The sequence below is a fragment of the Drosophila yakuba genome, chromosome 3L (assembly GCF_016746365.2).
Source record: "Drosophila yakuba strain Tai18E2 chromosome 3L, Prin_Dyak_Tai18E2_2.1, whole genome shotgun sequence".
Taxonomy (NCBI): domain Eukaryota; kingdom Metazoa; phylum Arthropoda; class Insecta; order Diptera; family Drosophilidae; genus Drosophila; species Drosophila yakuba.
In genome coordinates, this window is record NC_052529.2 from 15280961 (window position 1) to 15299576 (window position 18616).

The 18616-nt window shown below is 46.2% G+C and overlaps 2 protein-coding genes across 6 annotated transcripts; both read left to right on the forward strand.

The window, feature by feature from the left end:
• Positions 1 to 528: 528 nt before the first annotated feature.
• On the forward strand, positions 529 to 3166 carry LOC6534169 (glycine--tRNA ligase). 2 transcript variants are annotated; one of them, XM_002094817.3, is made up of 2 exons: positions 529 to 662; positions 751 to 3166. In XM_002094817.3, the coding sequence occupies exon 2, from the start codon at positions 1003 to 1005 to the stop codon at positions 3040 to 3042; it is 2040 nt and encodes a 679-aa protein (XP_002094853.2). In that variant the 5' UTR covers positions 529 to 662; positions 751 to 1002; the 3' UTR covers positions 3043 to 3166. The 2 variants fall into 2 exon arrangements, with proteins under 2 accessions (XP_002094853.2, XP_039230325.1); XM_039374391.1 differs by lacking the exon at positions 529 to 662 and having other exon boundaries at positions 724 to 3166.
• A 472-nt stretch (positions 3167 to 3638) lies between these two features.
• On the forward strand, positions 3639 to 18395 carry LOC6534172 (CTP synthase). 4 transcript variants are annotated; one of them, XM_015195004.3, is made up of 4 exons: positions 3639 to 4011; positions 15894 to 16064; positions 16182 to 16683; positions 16752 to 18395. In XM_015195004.3, the coding sequence occupies exons 1-4, from the start codon at positions 3831 to 3833 to the stop codon at positions 17794 to 17796; spliced, it is 1899 nt and encodes a 632-aa protein (XP_015050490.1). In that variant the 5' UTR covers positions 3639 to 3830; the 3' UTR covers positions 17797 to 18395. The 4 variants fall into 4 exon arrangements, with proteins under 4 accessions (XP_015050490.1, XP_015050489.1, XP_039230327.1 ...); XM_015195003.3 differs by lacking the exons at positions 3639 to 4011; positions 15894 to 16064; positions 16182 to 16683; positions 16752 to 18395 and adding exons at positions 10753 to 11004; positions 13646 to 14003; positions 14419 to 14568; positions 14624 to 15808; XM_002094820.4 differs by lacking the exon at positions 3639 to 4011 and adding an exon at positions 13279 to 14003.
• The last annotated feature ends 221 nt before the right edge of the window (positions 18396 to 18616 follow it).

Consider the following 18616-nt stretch of genomic DNA (forward strand, 5'->3'; position numbering starts at 1 on the left):
AATGCGGTCGCATAGCGTCGCTGTTGTTGCAACGCCGCGTCCTCTCAAATAGAAAACAACAAAACTTGTTCTATTATGCGCTTTAACCGCTTGTTTTTCAATTTGAGCGCTGCACGTTTGAGCAATTGGTTAGGGTAGCACTTGAGCTCGACGTAACTAAACCAAAATTGAGCAAATTATATGGGAAAAACTCGCAAGAAAACAGACTGCAATGCTGCGCCTACATAATTAAAACAAAAACTAAAGATATCGATAACGCAGAAGGCCCTGCCCGATATCGATGTACTGTTGTGTTGGAAAACTCGTGAAGGTGCTGTTAATAAAGCGCGCTGTTAGCGAAAAGTGATCGATGTTGCTGACAAGGTAACAGTGACTTTGTGATCATTTTATAAGATAACTAATAGCAATACAATAATATCTAAATAAGTTGAACCATACGTTCAAACATTAATTGAACTGAAAAGTAAAGATTGAAGACTATTATCTATTATAACACCGAACTATCCTTGTCACATTTGGCAAATGTTGTTACGAGTCGCAACATTGCGCATTGCTGAGGAGCTCTGTTAACCATTATCAGTGTTGTGCACCGTCTGCCAAATCAGTGCTGCAAGCCGGCCGACAAAGACTCATCCAAGTCGAAATTGCAGCCGCAAGTGAAGGTATTGCAGTAGTTGCCAATTGGACGGTTTATTACATAAATTCGCGTTTTTCGGCTGGAAAAATAAAAGCCTCTTTATGTCATTGCAGTTGTTGAAAGCGCTACCCCACCTGCGCAGCGCCACCACAGCCGCGAGAACTCAGATTGCGAGAACAACGTGGAGCGAGCACATTGCCACGAAAGTCTTTTTTAGCACCACCACCACAAAAGCTACTCCCGCCGCACCACCACCACCTCCACCCACGCAACCGCTGCAGCCTACACCAGCTGCAACCACTAGTTGGGGCACCAAGAAGCAAAATAGAAAGGTCAAACTAAGATCCGCAGCTGCCGAGTTCATCATGTCGAATCCGGAGATTGAGGCCCAACTGGCTCCATTGAGGGAACGAGTTCAGGAGCAGGGTAACCTGGTGAGGGAGCTCAAGGCCAAGGGTGCCCCCGAGATCGATGTGAAGAAGGCAGTAGCCGAGCTGAAGGCACGCAAGAAGCTGCTGGAGGACAAGGAGCTCGCCCTGACCCCCAGTGTCGTCAGCTTCGATCGCGCCAAGATGGAGGATCTTCTCAAGCGTCGCTTCTTCTACGACCAAAGTTTTGCCATTTATGGCGGCATCACCGGCCAGTACGACTTCGGACCCATGGGCTGTGCCCTCAAGTCCAACATTCTGGCCCTGTGGCGTCAGTATTTCGCCCTCGAAGAGCAAATGCTGGAGGTGGACTGTTCTATTCTGACTCCGGAACCTGTGCTCAAAGCCTCCGGTCATGTGGAGCGATTCGCCGATCTGATGGTCAAGGATGTCAAGACCGGCGAGTGTTTCCGCCTGGATCATCTCATCAAGCAGGCTTTGGAGAAGCTGTCCAAGGCCAAGGATGCCACACCCGCCCTGCAGGCCGAGTGCGAGGACATTATCATCAAACTGGATGGCCTGAACAAACAGGAATTGGCTGGTGTCCTGGCCAAGTACAACATCAAATCTCCCTTAACCGGCAATGACTTAACGGAACCAATTGAGTTCAACCTGATGTTTGCCACCCAAATTGGACCCACTGGCTTGGTGAAGGGATTCTTGCGGCCAGAAACTGCCCAGGGTATCTTCGTCAACTTCAAGCGACTGCTGGAATTCAATCAGGGCAAGCTTCCCTTCGCAGTGGCTCAAATTGGCAACTCGTTCCGCAATGAAATCTCACCCCGATCGGGCTTGATCCGTGTGCGAGAGTTCACCATGGCGGAGATTGAACATTTCTGCGATCCCGTGCTCAAGGACCATCCCAAATTTGGCAACATCAAGTCGGAGAAGTTGACCCTTTACTCGGCCTGCAACCAGATGGATGGAAAATCTGCCGCGCAGGTGCAAATTGGCGAGGCAGTAGCATCCAAACTGGTGGCCAACGAGACACTTGGTTACTATATGGCCCGCATTCAGCAGTTCCTTTTGGCCATTGGTATCAAACCGGAGTGCTTGCGATTCCGGCAGCACATGTCCAATGAGATGGCTCACTATGCCTGCGATTGTTGGGATGCCGAGATCCTTACCTCGTACGGATGGGTGGAGTGTGTAGGTTGTGCGGATCGCAGTGCCTACGATTTGGGACAGCATACGGCAGCCACTGGCGTGCGTTTAGTGGCCGAGAAGCGTTTGCCGGCTCCCAAAACTGTGGAAGTCAGCGAGATTGTGCCCAACAAGCAGGCTCTTGGCAAGACCTTCAAGAAGGAGGCAAAGAACATCACGGATGCGTTGGCTAAGCTTTCGCTGGAGGAGATAACCAAGGTGGAGGAACAGCTGTCTGGCGATGGACAATACAAACTGACCACGGCCGATGGCCAAAGCCACGAGCTCGGCAAGGATACCATCAGCGTTAAGCACTCTACGAAAACGGTTCATGTGGAGGAGTTCATACCGAGTGTGGTTGAGCCTTCGTTCGGCATTGGTCGCATTATGTACTCTCTGCTGGAGCACAGTTTCCAGTGCCGCGACGGCGACGAGCAGCGGTGCTACTTCACGCTGCCCCCTCTAGTGGCGCCCATCAAATGCTCCATCCTGCCGCTGTCCAACAACACCGACTTCCAACCATATACTCAGAAACTTTCTTCTGCCCTAACCAAGGCGGAACTTTCGCACAAGGTGGACGACTCCAGCGGCTCCATTGGCAGGCGGTATGCCCGCACGGATGAGATTGCCATTCCCTATGGCATCACTGTGGACTTCGACACTCTAAAGGAACCGCATACGGTGACCCTGCGGGATCGGAATACAATGAAGCAGGTGCGCGTCGGTCTGGAGGAGGTTGTGGGCGTGGTCAAGGACTTGGCAACGGCGAGAACCACTTGGGAGAAGGTCACCGAGCAGTATCCTTTGTTCGAGCAGCAGGAGGCTAGCAAGTAACCGGTTGATCCAGGAGAGGCTTTCGCTTGGCACGCATTTACAGAGTTTCAAAGTTTTCTAATTCTTTTATACCTACGCTTAAAATTGAATAAATATGCAACATTTAATGCTTTGCGCAATGGAATTGGAGTTGTTTATTATATTATGAATTGGTAAATATTTTGGTTTTATTCTTATACTGTTTAACAATACAAAATGAAAATTTAATGTAGTTGTTATGAATGTTTTGAATTGTTATAAATGACAAATTTACCGGGCAGCATCTGATTTAAATACAATTTTAATGGAAAAATTCTGAAATTCCTACACAAAGTGTAAAATGAAATTCAAATAAGCCAAAGGTTTATTACTATTTTTAAAGAATTGGAAGTTATACGATTAATAGGTCATTGGTGATATAGGGTTTCAATTTCAAGTTTGCTTTATACGTATAAATAAATAAATGGGTGAACAACAGTCCTCACCGCCTCGCTAAAATTTGATCCGTGTTTATTATCCAAAGCGGGCTGAATTTGAATGCAACGGAATGTGAGCGTTTTGTGGTGTTTACCAACACACTGTGAGTCACTGGTATTATGCTGAAAATAAATGTTGGTCATACGCCGGCGCCTCCGTCGCGAAAGATACGTGAACAAATCTGTCGATACGGGGCACCACGTGCAACAAAAGGCAAATAAACGGCGCAATTGTTGCTCAAAGCAGCTCAGATAACGGCAGATTGAGTGTCCAACGCGAATCGATTCGGGTAATACGATAATTCGCGAGATTTATTAATCCCAAGGTTCGAAATGCGAGACGAAAAGATGAAGTACATCCTAGTCACAGGCGGCGTCATCAGCGGAGTGGGAAAAGGTGTGATTGCCTCCTCGTTCGGAACGCTTTTGAAATCCTGTGGTCTGGATGTCACCTCGATCAAGATTGACCCCTATATCAATATAGATGCTGGAACCTTTTCGCCTTATGAGCATGGTGAGTTTTTAAAAGCTCTTTCCCATTATATGTGGTATAGTATATATTGCTTTCGACATTCGGGAAATGTCTGGTCTCTTATTTTGGCAATTTTTCAATATTTTGCCCATCTGTGTGAGAGTGAGTGTGTGTGCGTGTGTGTTGGCAAGTGTCTGCCAGTATGTGCATCTATTGTTGTAAGGTGCAAGCAGTTGTTGTTGTCAAAGGTCACGCGGCTGGTTGTAACCACATGGCGTGAGCGAGAGGGAGAAAGCGTGCGATGTGGCAGTGTTACCAAGCAAGGCAAAAAGCGCTCTCCCGCCAAAAACAATGATGAGCAAAAACAAATACTTATGTTAATTGTCATTAAAATAACATAAGTAACCTTAAAACACTTATTACTTGTATTGTGTTTAAGAGAGGACAGAAAAATAATCCACGGAAAATGTCATTGATTCTAATGACATTATTCAATATTAAATTTAAAGTTAAACTAAGTTGCGCGATATTTCAGATGGAAAAGTGTAATTAGGCGGAAAACTAATTTGTTCTGAAAATAGGGTGCTTGTATCATCTGGTATCATATAAAAACATGTGCAGAAACTGTTTTCTTTTAGTGTAAATAAATGAGAGACGTGTTTACCGTTTTGCGCGGTGAAGAGTGAACGAGATAACTAGACATAGCAGTCGTCAGCTGTTTTTCATATCCCCACTCTTTCTCGCTCTCTGATAATCAGCAACAAATGCACGTGTTTTGAAATCTTGGACTTTGACAATTAAGTTTTGTTTATAAACAAATTAAGTCAGAAATTAAAAAGAAATAAACGCGCCTGGCAACAGATGGAGCAAGCAATTGCTACAATAATGTTCGTGCTCTTTTGCAAAAAAATATTAAGTTAGATCTCTCTCACCTTCTCTCTTTCTTTTTCTTTATCCCGCTCTCTGTTTGTGGCTCTCTGTTCACAAAAACGACTCCCTCAACCGGTAGACATTTTGGTTGTTGTTATTGTTGCTTGACATTGAAAATGAAAGTTTTTTTCTGTCCGTTTGACTTGCTCTGCTTTCCTCGTTTGTTTCTTATTTTTGTTTTGCTCTCTTTGTTTGTCTCCGTTTAGTGCTTTTATTTGTTTGATTGTGAAAAAAGGGAAACTTCACACAGGTGCACTTTAAAACGATTGAAACTGATCCAAAGCTGCTGGCGATTCAACGATGACTGACAAATCGAATTGTGGAATAAAAGTTTTTCGTTTCTTATCTAAACTTAATATTAAGCTCTTTTAGATTATGTTTTATTATAAGGTATATGATAAGGTATTTGCGAAAGTACTGAAGAAGTTTGGAAATTTGTACAACTATTTCTTAATTTAATATTGCATACAAAATTGCAGGCATCCAGTGAACATGAAATAAGACTATATTATTATTATATATATTATTAAAAATATTAAATATTACAAATATTTTCAATACAATTAGCTTCCTTGTATCTGTTGCAAAAGTTTACTGTACATTGAGCATTCTCTTGTTGATCTGTTTACTCACTCACTTTTCACTCGCGCCCACATTCTCTCTCCCACCTCCTCTCCTCCCCAAAAAAAGAACTTCCTCCACCAAAATGGCGCCAGCAACAATAACAACAACGTTAAATAAATAAACGGCAACAGCGACACACACTTGCAAATGTATTTATGCAACGTGCCAATGCAATTACGGTGCGTTTGTTTGCCTGCGTGTGTATGCGAGTGTGTTTGGGTGGTGGGCGCCTACCTTTGTGCATATGCATGTGTGTGTGACATGTGCCGCAGCGTTGACCTGCACGATTTGCGAGGCCGCTCTACACGTGCGATTAAATACATAAATTAAAGTGAAAGCAAAAAACGTGATGTCGCCGTGGAATAGATAACGTTCTATTTGCTTATGGCGGTTAGTTTATGCGTGAACTTAACAGAGACTATTAATTTGATTTGCGGGAAGGAAGTTTTAAAAAGGAATATCTTTAAGTACAAATAAATTGTTTTGTTTTGTATTTTAAAGCCAGTTGAATGGTTTATCAGGGTAACAATCTTTTTATCACAACCAATATAAAAACGGGTACCTGGTAACTACCTATAGGTGAACCAGTTATTACTCATTATAATAGATTTTTGCAGCTATAATCTACTCACCGTATCAATTATGACTCACTTTGAGTGGTGTAAATAGACCGAAGCACCTTCGATGAGTGGAAAGGGCGGTTAGTCCGTCCCCCTCTCGCAACGCACCACCCACCACCCACGCTTTGGCCACCCCCACTCATTGGGGATTACTGTCTGCCGCCTGTCATTTGCATTTTTGTGCCCAGCTTCCACTTTTTGGGGGTCGAAATGCACAAAATGCAATTCTGCTCATTTGTTGCGGCTGTTCTTGTTGCTGCGCGTTTGAGTTCGCTGCCGACGTCGACTGCGACTGCGGCAGAAGCAGCGGCACATGCGTGTGCTTCATTTGTTTTGCGTTAATTTCGGTAGTGTGAGTGTGAGTGGGTGCGAAGATGGCTGATATGGGTGGGGGAGGGAAAGTGGAAAGGGAAATGGCAAGGGTCGCCATATTGGCCGCTGCGGTCTTCCATCTTTCGAGGGTGTCTTCTTCTAGCTGCCGAGTGCTTTTGTTGCTGTTGTTCTTGCCGCCTGGGCTTTTTGCGCGTGCTTTGCGCTCCGTCATGCTCCCTCCCCCACTCCCCTTGCCCCCACATCCACCACCAAGATCCATCGGTCACATTAGCGTTTTTAGCCATAAAAGAGCCAAGCTCTTGTGCTCTCCGCTTGCCCTCCTCCTCTTCCCCCCACTCATCATCCTCTTTGTCCTCTCTTTCGCAGCTCTGTCTGCCCATTTGGTTGTGCGGCCGTCATCGGCGCGTCAACATCGTTAGCAGCTGTTGCTCTTTGCCTGTGCGCCATTAACTGCCGCCCCCCTCTTGCAGCCCCCCTCTCGCTTCCACCTTCTTTTTGGCCTGCATTTGCTTTGTTGCTGGATTTCTGCTTGCGCATTCGTTACGCTCACGTTTCGTTTCGCGACGACAATAATGCTTGGGCCTCTGCTGTTGCTGCTGCTGCCGTGTTGCTGTAGCTGTTTTTATTGTTGTTGTTGTTGGTGCCACCTCTGACTGCTCTGCTGCTCCTCTTCCTCCTTTTTCTTGCTCACGCTCCTGCTCCGCCTTGTGCGTGTGCTGCCACATACAGTAGTAACTCACTATGATAGACACTATAGCCGTGCACTTTAAATGTAATAAATATGTGTGCACATCTGTAAATAAACATATAGCCTCCATTTGTGGGTTATTTTCTCCAATTTCTTGGGGATTTGCTACTTTATGGTTAACTTCTGTTTAGTAAATGTGAGCCGAGAGAAAGTGGATTTAGTGAAAATTATTTAAATTATAGAAAACATAATTTGATGACCGCAGGTTTTGCTGGAATACTGATTTTTCTCAATTGTAATTACCGAAGCCCCACTGCACCCATATACATATGGCCCGAGTGTGCGAGCTTTTGTGCGTGTGTGCGAGTGTGCAAAAATTAAATGGAAAATACCATTTCGCTGTGGCGGCTCTACAGCCCAACTCTCCAACGGCAGCTCGCCAGCAGGATGTGACCGTTGCTACGCGTTGCTGGCGTCTGAGGTTGAGTGGCTGCCTCCCATCGCCGCCCCTCGGCCACGCCTGCCTCAGTTCCGCCCCCTCATTTGCGGCGCACACGCACACAGGCACAAGTGCACAGACACCACGGTTAACTGATGGTCCCGCACGTGGCTGTGTGTGTGCGTGTGTACGTGTGTGTTCTATGGCTTCATAAGCTTCAATCTTGCGTCTGGCCGAAAGTTTGCCCACTTGCCATAACTTGCAACTTTAAGCATAGCTTATGGATCGCCTTAAGTAATTGCATTGGACAGCAGGGAAGTTACGGAACACAGTAGCCGTTAGTTAAATTTTCCGCCTTTTCGTTGGTTTCAGCAACTAAGTTACTAATTACTGATACGTAGTAAGTAATTGCAAAAAAAGTGTGTTCTTACTTTTTTTCTTACGGATCCGTTCAGCTACCGTAAAAATCTCTGATAATAATACATACTTTAATGAATTCAAACTATAGTAATAATATAAGTTCCCCAAACTCTTTAAAGGTATAAACAAACTTATTCTTCATGAGAGAAAATAACTTTGTTAGATAGTGGTAAAGAAATAAAACCCCAGCGAATTTTTACTTACCAAATTTGTAAAATTATCTTACCAAAACCATTGAGTAATCTTTCCCAAATATTGTTGAACACGTATACTTCAACTGCAAACTATAACTTAAAATATTATAATTTACCTTTTCGTACCAATAAACTTACCAAGTGCAAAGTCAGGAGCATGTTATGCGCCATTAAATTGATTGAACGAAATATTCATATTTAGATTTACAATAATAATAATCCACGCTTAGAGAAGATTCATAAAAGAATCGCGAACGGCGATTATGCAACTGGGGGCGCCATTCTGTTGCTTAATTGTGAGAAATGAAATCGGAAAATTCGGTGCGGCCGGCCAATCGCACTTGCCCCTTACAATACAGCGTTGTATTACGACCTCGCTGCCAGCCACCTCCGTTTTTCCACCCAACGCCACCCACCTCACACTTACGGTGTCTGAGCGACAGGCGCCAGAAGAAGAAGAAGTGGTAGAAGGATGGGAGGGAAAGGGGGAAAAGGAAGCAGAGAAGCTATGAGCGGGCGATGGCCGGGTAGGGTAGGGGAGAAAGTGTGAAGAGGAGAGCGCAGAGGGAAGAGGAAGAGCGGTAGCCGTGGAGCCACAGCCAAATTCACATCGATTCGCTTTGCCCGGCGTTTGTTGCACCGCCCCCGTTGATTCTTCTTCTTCTGGTGCTGCTGCTGCCGCCGCCGCTGCCTCCTGTCGCGTGATTTTAACGAGCCTCCTCTCTTCCGCCCGCGCCCCCGCCCGCACACGTTACCCATGCACCCCGCACTCGCTCTCTTCATGGTTTATGCTTTTCGCTCGCTAGCTCGCTCGCTTCCGCGCGTTGATTGTTGTTGGCTGAGCATGCAGTAGGCAGCCAGGCAGGCAGGCAGGACAGGAAGAGCAAAGGAAGGAGAGGAAGCACGGGGGCAGAGAGGAGCTGGAGGAGAGCAGGCCACCGGCTCCACCTCACACAGACAGCGCGGCTGGCTCTCTCTCGCATGTGTTTGTGTGGCCATGCGGCTCTGGGTGAGTGTGTTGGTGTGCGTGTGCTGGATAGCCGGCAATAATATGCCCAAAAGCAGCAGAGGCAAAAGCAACAACACGGGGAGCCAGAAGCGAGCAGAGCGAAGCAAATGGCGGCGGCCGTTTTTAGCGTTTGTGCGCGCTTCTTCACCTCCCCCTCGTTCGAACGCCCCTCCCCCTCTCTGCAGCGCACAAGCACACACACACACATTGTGTACGCATGTATGTGTCGCGCCGGCAAAAGCAAAAGCAAAAGCTTGTGGCGTGGCTTTGGCTCTCGCCTGAAACTGAACTTAACTGCCAGCCTGCTGACTGCTCTGCCCCACTGCCCCTCCTTCCGCCACTCCGCCCATCGGATGGCCTGCGCCTCCTCGCTGGCGTTTTTTGCGTTTCAGTGTGCGCTTCTCATGCCCTCTCTTTTCCGGTGGGTATTGCCAGTTTGACGTGTGCTTGGACATTCGGGTGCGAGAAGAATGCGAGGATTAGATCTCCCATGCAGTATCTTTAATGTACTCATTTGGTATCTAAAATTATGATCCTTTTCCCAATATTATGATTGCATCTCTCATCCAGTATCTTTAATATACTCTAATACTAAAACTCAGTAATGGAACCTCAGGGATCATATCTCTTAAGATTATATTTGATATAGTACTAGCAGAGCTAGTACTAATTAATACCTTCATTGTTGTTAGTCGGAATTAATCAACGATATAAGCAAAGAATTTGTCCTATAGCCTTGCGACGCTATAACTCCCAACTGGTTTTAGCTGCGTATATGTGTATCCATACTTAGCTGTATTTTAACACTGATAACTAAGAGATAAGTAAGAATCCTCATTGACTCCTTATTGCGATTGATTTTTTACAAATCTAATCAGAGACTTGACGTTTCCCCACAATTAGCTATGTACATACATTCATATATAGTTCAAGCATTTGGATATTCAAGGCAAGAGTATCATCATTTTCGTTCTCCCTAGAAGGCCTTTATTACTTTTTTTGTTTTTTTTTTTCATATTATTTTGCCTGCCTGCTGCTGCTGGTGGCTGTTGGCTGTTTGGCTGGCGTCGTTTCAGCTGCCGCCGCTAGTTGGCACGTTTTGTTGGCTGGCTGGCTGGTGGCTCTGGCTGGCTCGCTTGGCTTTTGGGGGGCTTGTGGACCTGGCCGGGGATTTGAATTTGGAGTGGGAACGGCGAAGGGGAGCGGGAGTGCGAATGGGAATGGGACTACTACGACTGCGACTGGGCCTGGGCCTGAACACGGCCTGCTGGCTGACTGGCTGGCTGGCTGGCTGGCTCATGGCTCATGGCTCTCGGCCTGATGGCGGATGGCTTGACTGCAGCCTGTCGCAGTGGCAAATAGCCGATGGGTCAGAGGGAGGGTGGGGAGTGTGAGAGAGACAGTGTGAGGGGAGAGAGGTGGTGGGGGCAGGGGCAGAGCGGGCGGCCTGTGTGCGGCAGCGGTGGCGGCGCGTCAACGGCAGCAAAGGCAAAAGCAACAGCAACAGCAGCAACAACAACGCTGCGACAGCCGCCAGCAGCAGCAGCAGAAGCAGCGGCGCTTCGCACTTTGCTCTGCTGAATTTTCAATTTCAGTTGTAAGCTGACTGCAATCAGCAGTGGTTCGCATTTTGGTTCGGGAATTCGCAATTCCGCAATTCGGCTTCTCGACTTGTCATTCGCGCTCGTGGAAAACGCTCTCGGGACATAACGGAATATACGGGCCGGCGCGGCTGACCGGGCGCACAAAAAACTTTTCGATTATTATAAACTTTGGCGGTAACAGAAACATACACACATACACACACATACAAACATACACATTGACCACCCACTGATTCACCACCCCATGAAAACCACCCACATGTCCCGTTAGTTGCGACTCCTGGCGCGCTAATTTTTGCATATGTGTGCTAGCGAGTGTGACACGCACACGTGTGTGCGTGGGTTTTATTGATTTTATAGAGCAAACTATATGGTTTATTGCCTCACTCCCCCTCTGAGCCCATCTTTCTCGGTTCCTGATTCCTGGGCAAATTTCAATGATAGTTGAAGCGAGATGGGGGAAGTGATGGAAATTAAAGTTTTGTGAGAGACAAGGAAAGAGAATAGTTTGCCAAAAAAGAGAGGGGGAGTTTGAAGATAAGGGGGAAACACTAAAACCTATGCATATATGGATTACAGATCAGATGAGCTGGTATGTGAAGCTACGAGGAAGAGTAAATAACTAAAATGAAATTCTTAAGGAAAGGAGAATAATTATGAATAAAGTTCATTTTAAAGCAGCCTTATATTAAAAAAGTATTTTTTACGTAACAAGACGCTTTAGCATTCCTAATAAGTTTAAAAGTAGTTTTCAAGCCTTGTTATCTTGCAGGTTACCAAATTAACATTGTAATGTAAATTACCATATTTAAATGCAATCTGAATCTTCCACACTCCATCAGCTTTACATGGGTTAACCAAAAAGAGAGTTGGCAGTGTTCTGAAGATTTCCAACTTCACATTCTTTCTTTCATTTCGATCAATACATCGCCTTTATGCAAGATCTGACCTATAAATAGTATAGTTATTCAGCCGAAGAAACGCTCTTATCTCTTGTTTCCTTCACTTTACTCTCGCTGATAAGCAAGCGGAAAATCAAAGTTGAGGAAACGATTTCCAAATCCCCACAGTGTTAGTCCACTTAGCTGCCAATTTCCTAGCCAAACAGCTTCCAGTTCAAAAAACGAAAAAAAAAATCGAGTGTGCGTGTGTGTGTTTGTGAGGAGGCCTCATAACTTTCCACGGCGGGTCGAAACTTGTGAAATTCTTGGCTACCAGCAGAGGAGCTGTTAGTTGCCCAGCTCCCAATCACCTCGACAGCAGCTGGGCCAGCTTTTCAGCCCGCTTTTCCAACCCCGATATCCCCCCACAATTTTTCACCCTGCCCTCACCTAACAGCAACAACAACAACAGCAACGGCAGCAGCAGCAGCAGCAGCAGCAGCAGCAGTGAAACACACTGTCGCCGGCAGTTTTTGCCCATAAAAACGGCAACGGCAACGACGAAAACGAAAATTTAACGACTGCGCAACGTGACGCATTATTTGTCTGGCTTGGCTTGCTTGGCTTGGCTTGGCTTGGTCTTCTGGTCGGTCTCTTGTCTGCTCTGCTCTGCTCCGCTCCGCTCTGCTCTGCTGTGTGGTGCTGTGCGGTGCGGTGCCTGCAGCAAAGCTCTAGCTGCCGCCAGAAATTGCTTTTGCTCGCTGGAATATACATACATACATATGTATGTATATGTATATGTATGCTTTGCGGCCTGTGCCTTCGCATCCGCTCCCCTTGTGGCCCCTGCTCCCTGCCGCCTGCCCCTCCCCCTCACACAATCCAAAGTCTCCACACTCCACACGCTGCCGTTTTTAGTATTTCGCACTCTGTGCACGGCAAACATTTTTGCATGACTGACTGAATGCCGCCGCCTGCGCCTGACTCACTCACACAATCACCACATGTCCACATCCACACCGATGCACTGGGGCCAGACAATGCACTCGGAGAAAACGTTGGGGTGGGAATGGGCATATGGTAATTAGTTGTGGAAAGGAGCACTACGAAATTTGTATAGACCTTTGGGTGATTTAGTTTATTGCTCGTGAAATTCAGGAGCGAGTCCAACACTTTCTTATCAATAATATTCATATGTGTACATATGCAAGCAAGACAATACATTTTAGTTTTTTATAATTCAAGGTTTTTTAAATCCAATATATATGAAGACATTTGCTTTAAATGTTTAATTCTTAAACGGATTTTAAGTAAAGAAGTTCACATGCTTAATGCGTGAACCCCTTGCAAATTCAATACCTAAATCATTCACCTGTTTTTTCAAGTGTATGCAGTCCAGTGTTGGAGGGAGGGGAGCAAGGAGAGACAGAGTCAGCGGAACCGGCAGCGTAATCGGGAGTGGGAGTGGGAGCGGGGTGCAGTCGCAGGCACAGGCAGGCAGGCAGGCTCGTGGAGTAACCGTTGGCTGGTTGGTTGGTCTCTCGGTCGTCGCTCATCGCCGTCGGTTCCTGTCTGCCCCGCGCCCTCTCGCTCGCCCTGGCGTGTTTATAATTTGATTTCGCTGCTTCTTTCCTGCCGCGTCGTCTTCTTCATCTGCTTCTGGCTGGGGAGCAGAGTGCGCGGAAGGGAGATGGACGATGGGAAGCAGAGTGGAGCGGAGCGAGCAGCGTGGCATTTCCTGTCGCCCAGCTCGATTTTGGGCCTAAGCCCAAGGATGGAATCCTAATGAAGTTATTGTGTTAACAGTTTGGGGAGCACTGGCTGCTCATTGATGGCCGGGGATCGCAACTGACTTGTCGTGGGTGGGAGCGGGATGGCTTTAGTGAGTGGTCAAGAAGCCGACTAATGCTCTTCATTCCTCTCATTTCTCTCAGTGAGTTTGGTTAGTGGTGTCTATGTGCGCGTGTGTGTGCCGTTTTGAGCATGCAATTGCAATTCACCGTTAGCTGAGCGGACAAGTGAAACAGCACCGTACAGCCAGCTACCCATTAAAAAAAAAGTGTGCCCGCGAAACAGAGAAAAAAGAGTAACACAAAAATTATATATAAAACTCACTCAATCGCTTTGAGCGCGCTAAGATGGCGCCAAAAAAGTCCACCATCGTGCTCAATGTGGAGCAGTTTATTCACGACATCGAGGAGCGGCCGGCCATCTGGAACCGCAACTTCCACTGCAACAAGGCCTTCCTCGAGCAGATGTGGGACGAGCTGAGCGGTGCGCACAAGCTGCCAAGTAAGTGGAGCATGTGGACAAAAGGAGTTCCCAGAACAGTGTTGCCAACCGAAATTCGATAAGAATCCGTTTAACTGAAAAGTAGCCAAATTTAATAAAGTTAACATATAAATGCAATCAAATGTTTAGGGCGAAAAAGGTTTTAATATTTGTTTTTGATTAAAATAAACCTATTTCACATGAGAAATCTTTCCAAAAAAGTATATTTTCAAAACCTTAGTAAAACGTATTTTAAACTATTTAAAGAAAGAAATTTTAAATTAAATTAAATTAAAATCTTACATACAATAGCTAAACTGAGTAGTTTCCTGTTCTAATCAGATTTGGCGAGTTATTAGCCAAGTTGGCAACACTGACAATGACTCCCCGCGCGAACAAAGCGGTTTCTATCGTTATCCCACTCTCTCTCTCCCAGAGATCGTTCTCAAGGCCAAGTGGAAGGGACTTCGAGACAATTTCCGAGTGGAGTATAAAAGGATACCTCGGGCGGATAACGGTGATTTTATGGTGGATCCGGCCACCTTTGAGTCCAAATGGCTGCACTATTACGCATTGTTGTTTCTAAGTGAGTTAGATTAATGCAAATATTTACTTTAATAAAAGGGAATCACTTTCTATAGCTGATCACATGCGTCATCGTTTGCCAAAGAACGAACAGGATCAGTCATTTTACTTCAACCAGCAAAGCGAGGACTGCGAAAAGACTGTAGTGGAACCGGATTTAACAAACGGTCTAATACGTCGCCTGCAGGACAGCGACGAGGATTACGACGAGGAGGAATTGGAGGCGGACGGTGAGGCTAGCGAAGCCACTATGGAGGAAACAATGCCCACGCCACCGGCTGCCCATCAGATGAATCAAGTGAGCACCACACCACTGGCCACCGGAGCTTTGCGGGCCCAAGAAGAGGCACATCAGCACGCTTTAATCAAGGCCGGATTACTTCGCGCGCAGTTGATGGAGCTGGAAAAGGAGGCGGAAGATTTGAGCAGAAAGCCACCTCCACCACAGCAACAGATATCTCCAGTGGCACCCGCACTTCAAGTGCTGGTGGAACCACCAGCCGCACACTGTTCGCCACCGCCAATGGTGACCACCACATCCGCACAAGTACAACAACCAGCTTCAGCAGCTGTTTTGGCGCCGGCAACGACCACATCCGCGTCATCTGTATCTTCGAACGGAGCGCCAATGGGGGGAAAAAGATCTGTGTCGCCACCGCCACTATACAACAAAGCACACCATCCGCTGGCCACTCTGGCAGCAGCTCATCTTGCGGCCAAAGACCGAAATGAGGACTTCGGAGCCTCCTCTGCTGTAGGAGGAAACGCAGATCACCTGAGCTTCACTCAACACTCCTATGCTAATGGACTGATACCCGCCCTAAAGCTAAAGCGGCCGCGTCTCTCCGAGGATAGCAACTTTAATGGGTCCTCGACAATGGACACTCCGCTCGTCCCAGAGGACGATGACTACCACTACTTGCTCAGTCTGCATCCGTACATGAAGCAGCTGACCGCTGCTCAGAAGTTGCGCATACGCACCAAGATACAAAAGCTCATCTTCAAGGAACTCTACAAAGAGGATCTCGAGGAGTCCAAGTAGTGAAACAGCTCAGAACGCCTAGATTAAGCTCAAGACTGTACATACGCCCACTAGCCTAGATCGTAAGCATTATTCTTAGTTCGTGTCCATGCCATGCTATTTGATTGATTTCTAGTTGAGCGCCACTCCAAGGAAAGCTGGGAGTGCGCCATTTACGCCTAAGCACAAATACCCTGGAAATAAAAATGTAACATTAAAATGTTTTCAGTTCTTTTCATTTTCACTAAGAAGGGTGGTCCACAATTTATTGAAACCACGTATTAATTGTATTCCTTTTTCCGCAGGTGAGGTTTACGTTTTGGACGATGGAGCCGAGGTGGATCTGGATCTGGGAAACTATGAAAGGTTTTTGGATGTTACCCTGCATCGGGACAACAACATAACCACCGGGAAAATTTACAAGTTGGTCATTGAGAAGGAGCGTACTGGCGAGTACTTGGGCAAAACTGTTCAAGGTGAGTGAGCGAACTAGTTCAGATCCCCATTCTTATCCTTTATCCTTGTCCATAAAGCCACTTAAAAGACCTTTGTAACTGGAAACATTTGGTAATTTAACTTTGTTTCCCTTACAGTTGTCCCACACATCACTGATGCCATTCAGGAATGGGTGGAGCGCGTGGCCCAGACACCCGTGCAGGGATCTTCGAAGCCACAGGTGTGCATTGTGGAACTGGGAGGTACGATTGGTGACATCGAGGGCATGCCATTCGTAGAGGCCTTTCGTCAGTTTCAGTTCCGCGTGAAGAGAGAGAACTTCTGTTTGGCCCATGTGTCGCTGGTTCCCTTGCCCAAGGCCACTGGAGAACCCAAGACAAAGCCCACTCAAAGCTCGGTCAGGGAACTAAGAGGATGCGGTCTGAGTCCCGATTTGATTGTCTGCCGATCGGAGAAACCCATTGGGCTGGAGGTCAAGGAGAAGATCAGCAACTTCTGTCATGTGGGCCCGGATCAGGTGATATGCATCCACGATTTGAACTCCATTTATCATGTTCCGCTGCTGATGGAGCAGAATGGAGTTATAGAATACCTAAATGAGCGCCTACAGCTCAATATCGACATGAGCAAGAGGACCAAGTAAGTTACAGTCTATCTGGAAACCCTGAAAGCAAGTTAACTAACCACGTATTTCTTGTTACTTTTAGATGCTTGCAGCAATGGCGTGATTTGGCTCGTCGCACGGAGACCGTTCGCCGTGAAGTTTGCATAGCCGTTGTGGGCAAGTACACCAAGTTCACGGACTCGTACGCCTCCGTGGTTAAAGCCCTGCAACATGCCGCCCTGGCTGTAAATCGCAAACTGGAACTGGTCTTCATCGAGTCGTGCCTGCTGGAGGAGGAAACTTTACAGTCGGAGCCGAGCAAGTACCACAAGGAGTGGCAGAAACTATGCGAAAGCGATGGCATCCTGGTGCCCGGTGGATTCGGTTCCCGTGGAATGGAGGGCAAAATTCGTGCGTGTCAGTGGGCGCGAGAGAATCGAAAGCCATTGCTTGGCATCTGCTTGGGTCTGCAGGCAGCGGTGATTGAATTCGCACGCAGTAAACTTGGTCTGAAGGATGCAAACACCACAGAGATCGACCCGAACACAGCCAATGCCTTGGTCATCGACATGCCAGAGCATCACACGGGTCAATTGGGTGGCACTATGCGTTTGGGCAAGCGAACAACAGTTTTCGCTGATGGCCCCAGTCTCATTCGCCAGTTGTACGGAAATCCCAAAACCGTGGAGGAGCGTCATCGGCATCGCTACGAGGTTAATCCTAAATATGTGCCGCGGCTGGAAGAGCAAGGCATGCGATTTGTGGGCACCGACGTGGACAAAACCAGAATGGAGATCATTGAGCTCAGCGGGCATCCCTATTTTGTTGCCACGCAATACCATCCAGAGTACTTGTCGCGGCCCCTGAAGCCCTCGCCTCCTTTCCTCGGCCTGATCTTGGCCTCCGTGGATCGATTGACTCAATATATTCAGCGCGGCTGCCGCCTGTCGCCCCGCCAGCTATCCGACGCATCCTCGGATGAGGAGGACAATGTTGTGGGTTTGGCCGGGGCAACAAAGTCCTTGAGATCCCTGAAGATCGTCAGCACACCCACAAATGGAATTTCAAATGGTTGCAATGGTAGCACCAGCACTTCCGACGGCGAAGGTGCCTGCGGAGGCGTTGATCTTACCAATGGCCATAACTAAACTAGTAAACGGCATCTTATATCTTAAAGTGCTTAAGATCCGCTTAACTATCAGGCGTGCTTTTGCTATTGCAAACCTCAAAAGTTTGGGATAACATTAGTATATCTGGGTGTGTATAATAGGGTTTGGTCGATGACATAAAGAAATCATTTATAATTTGTCCTATTTAGCTTAAGTACTGTATGATTTTCCCTTCAAATCCTCGCACATTTTATAATGGTTTCCTTATGACATATTAATTCATATGAATATTTATATTCTATCTATATAATTTCACTACGTTTTTCGTAAAAATTTTACGAAGTTTTATTTAAAAGTTTTATTAATTTTACTTTAACTTTGAAGAATATCTCTATAGGTTACTTTATGTCCCTTCGAACAGTCAATTATTTTGAATGATTTCCTAAAGTCGATTCTACCTGGTGTGAATTAGTTTTTAATCTCAAATTACGACTAAAATATCGTATTCTGCTTATATACTGAATGGTTAAGTGCATATTGCCTTGATTTAAACAATATTTAAAGCAAACAAAACGAAATGTAAGCAATTACCTTATTCATATATATATTTTTTAGATAAACAATGAAACTATTTTAAATGTTTGTGTTTTATTTTGAATTCGGCGGGCAGCGGTATTGGAAATAGTGCGTGGAAAATAAGTGTGTAATAACACATTAATCAGTTTCTCTTTTCAAATTGGGCGCGAAATTTTTACATTTGAATGTAATATGCTAGTCTTGATTAATATAAATCACATAAATCTCTTGCCCAGTTCATGCAAATGTTTCTTCTCAAGATGTTGATACCTATTGCTTTGGA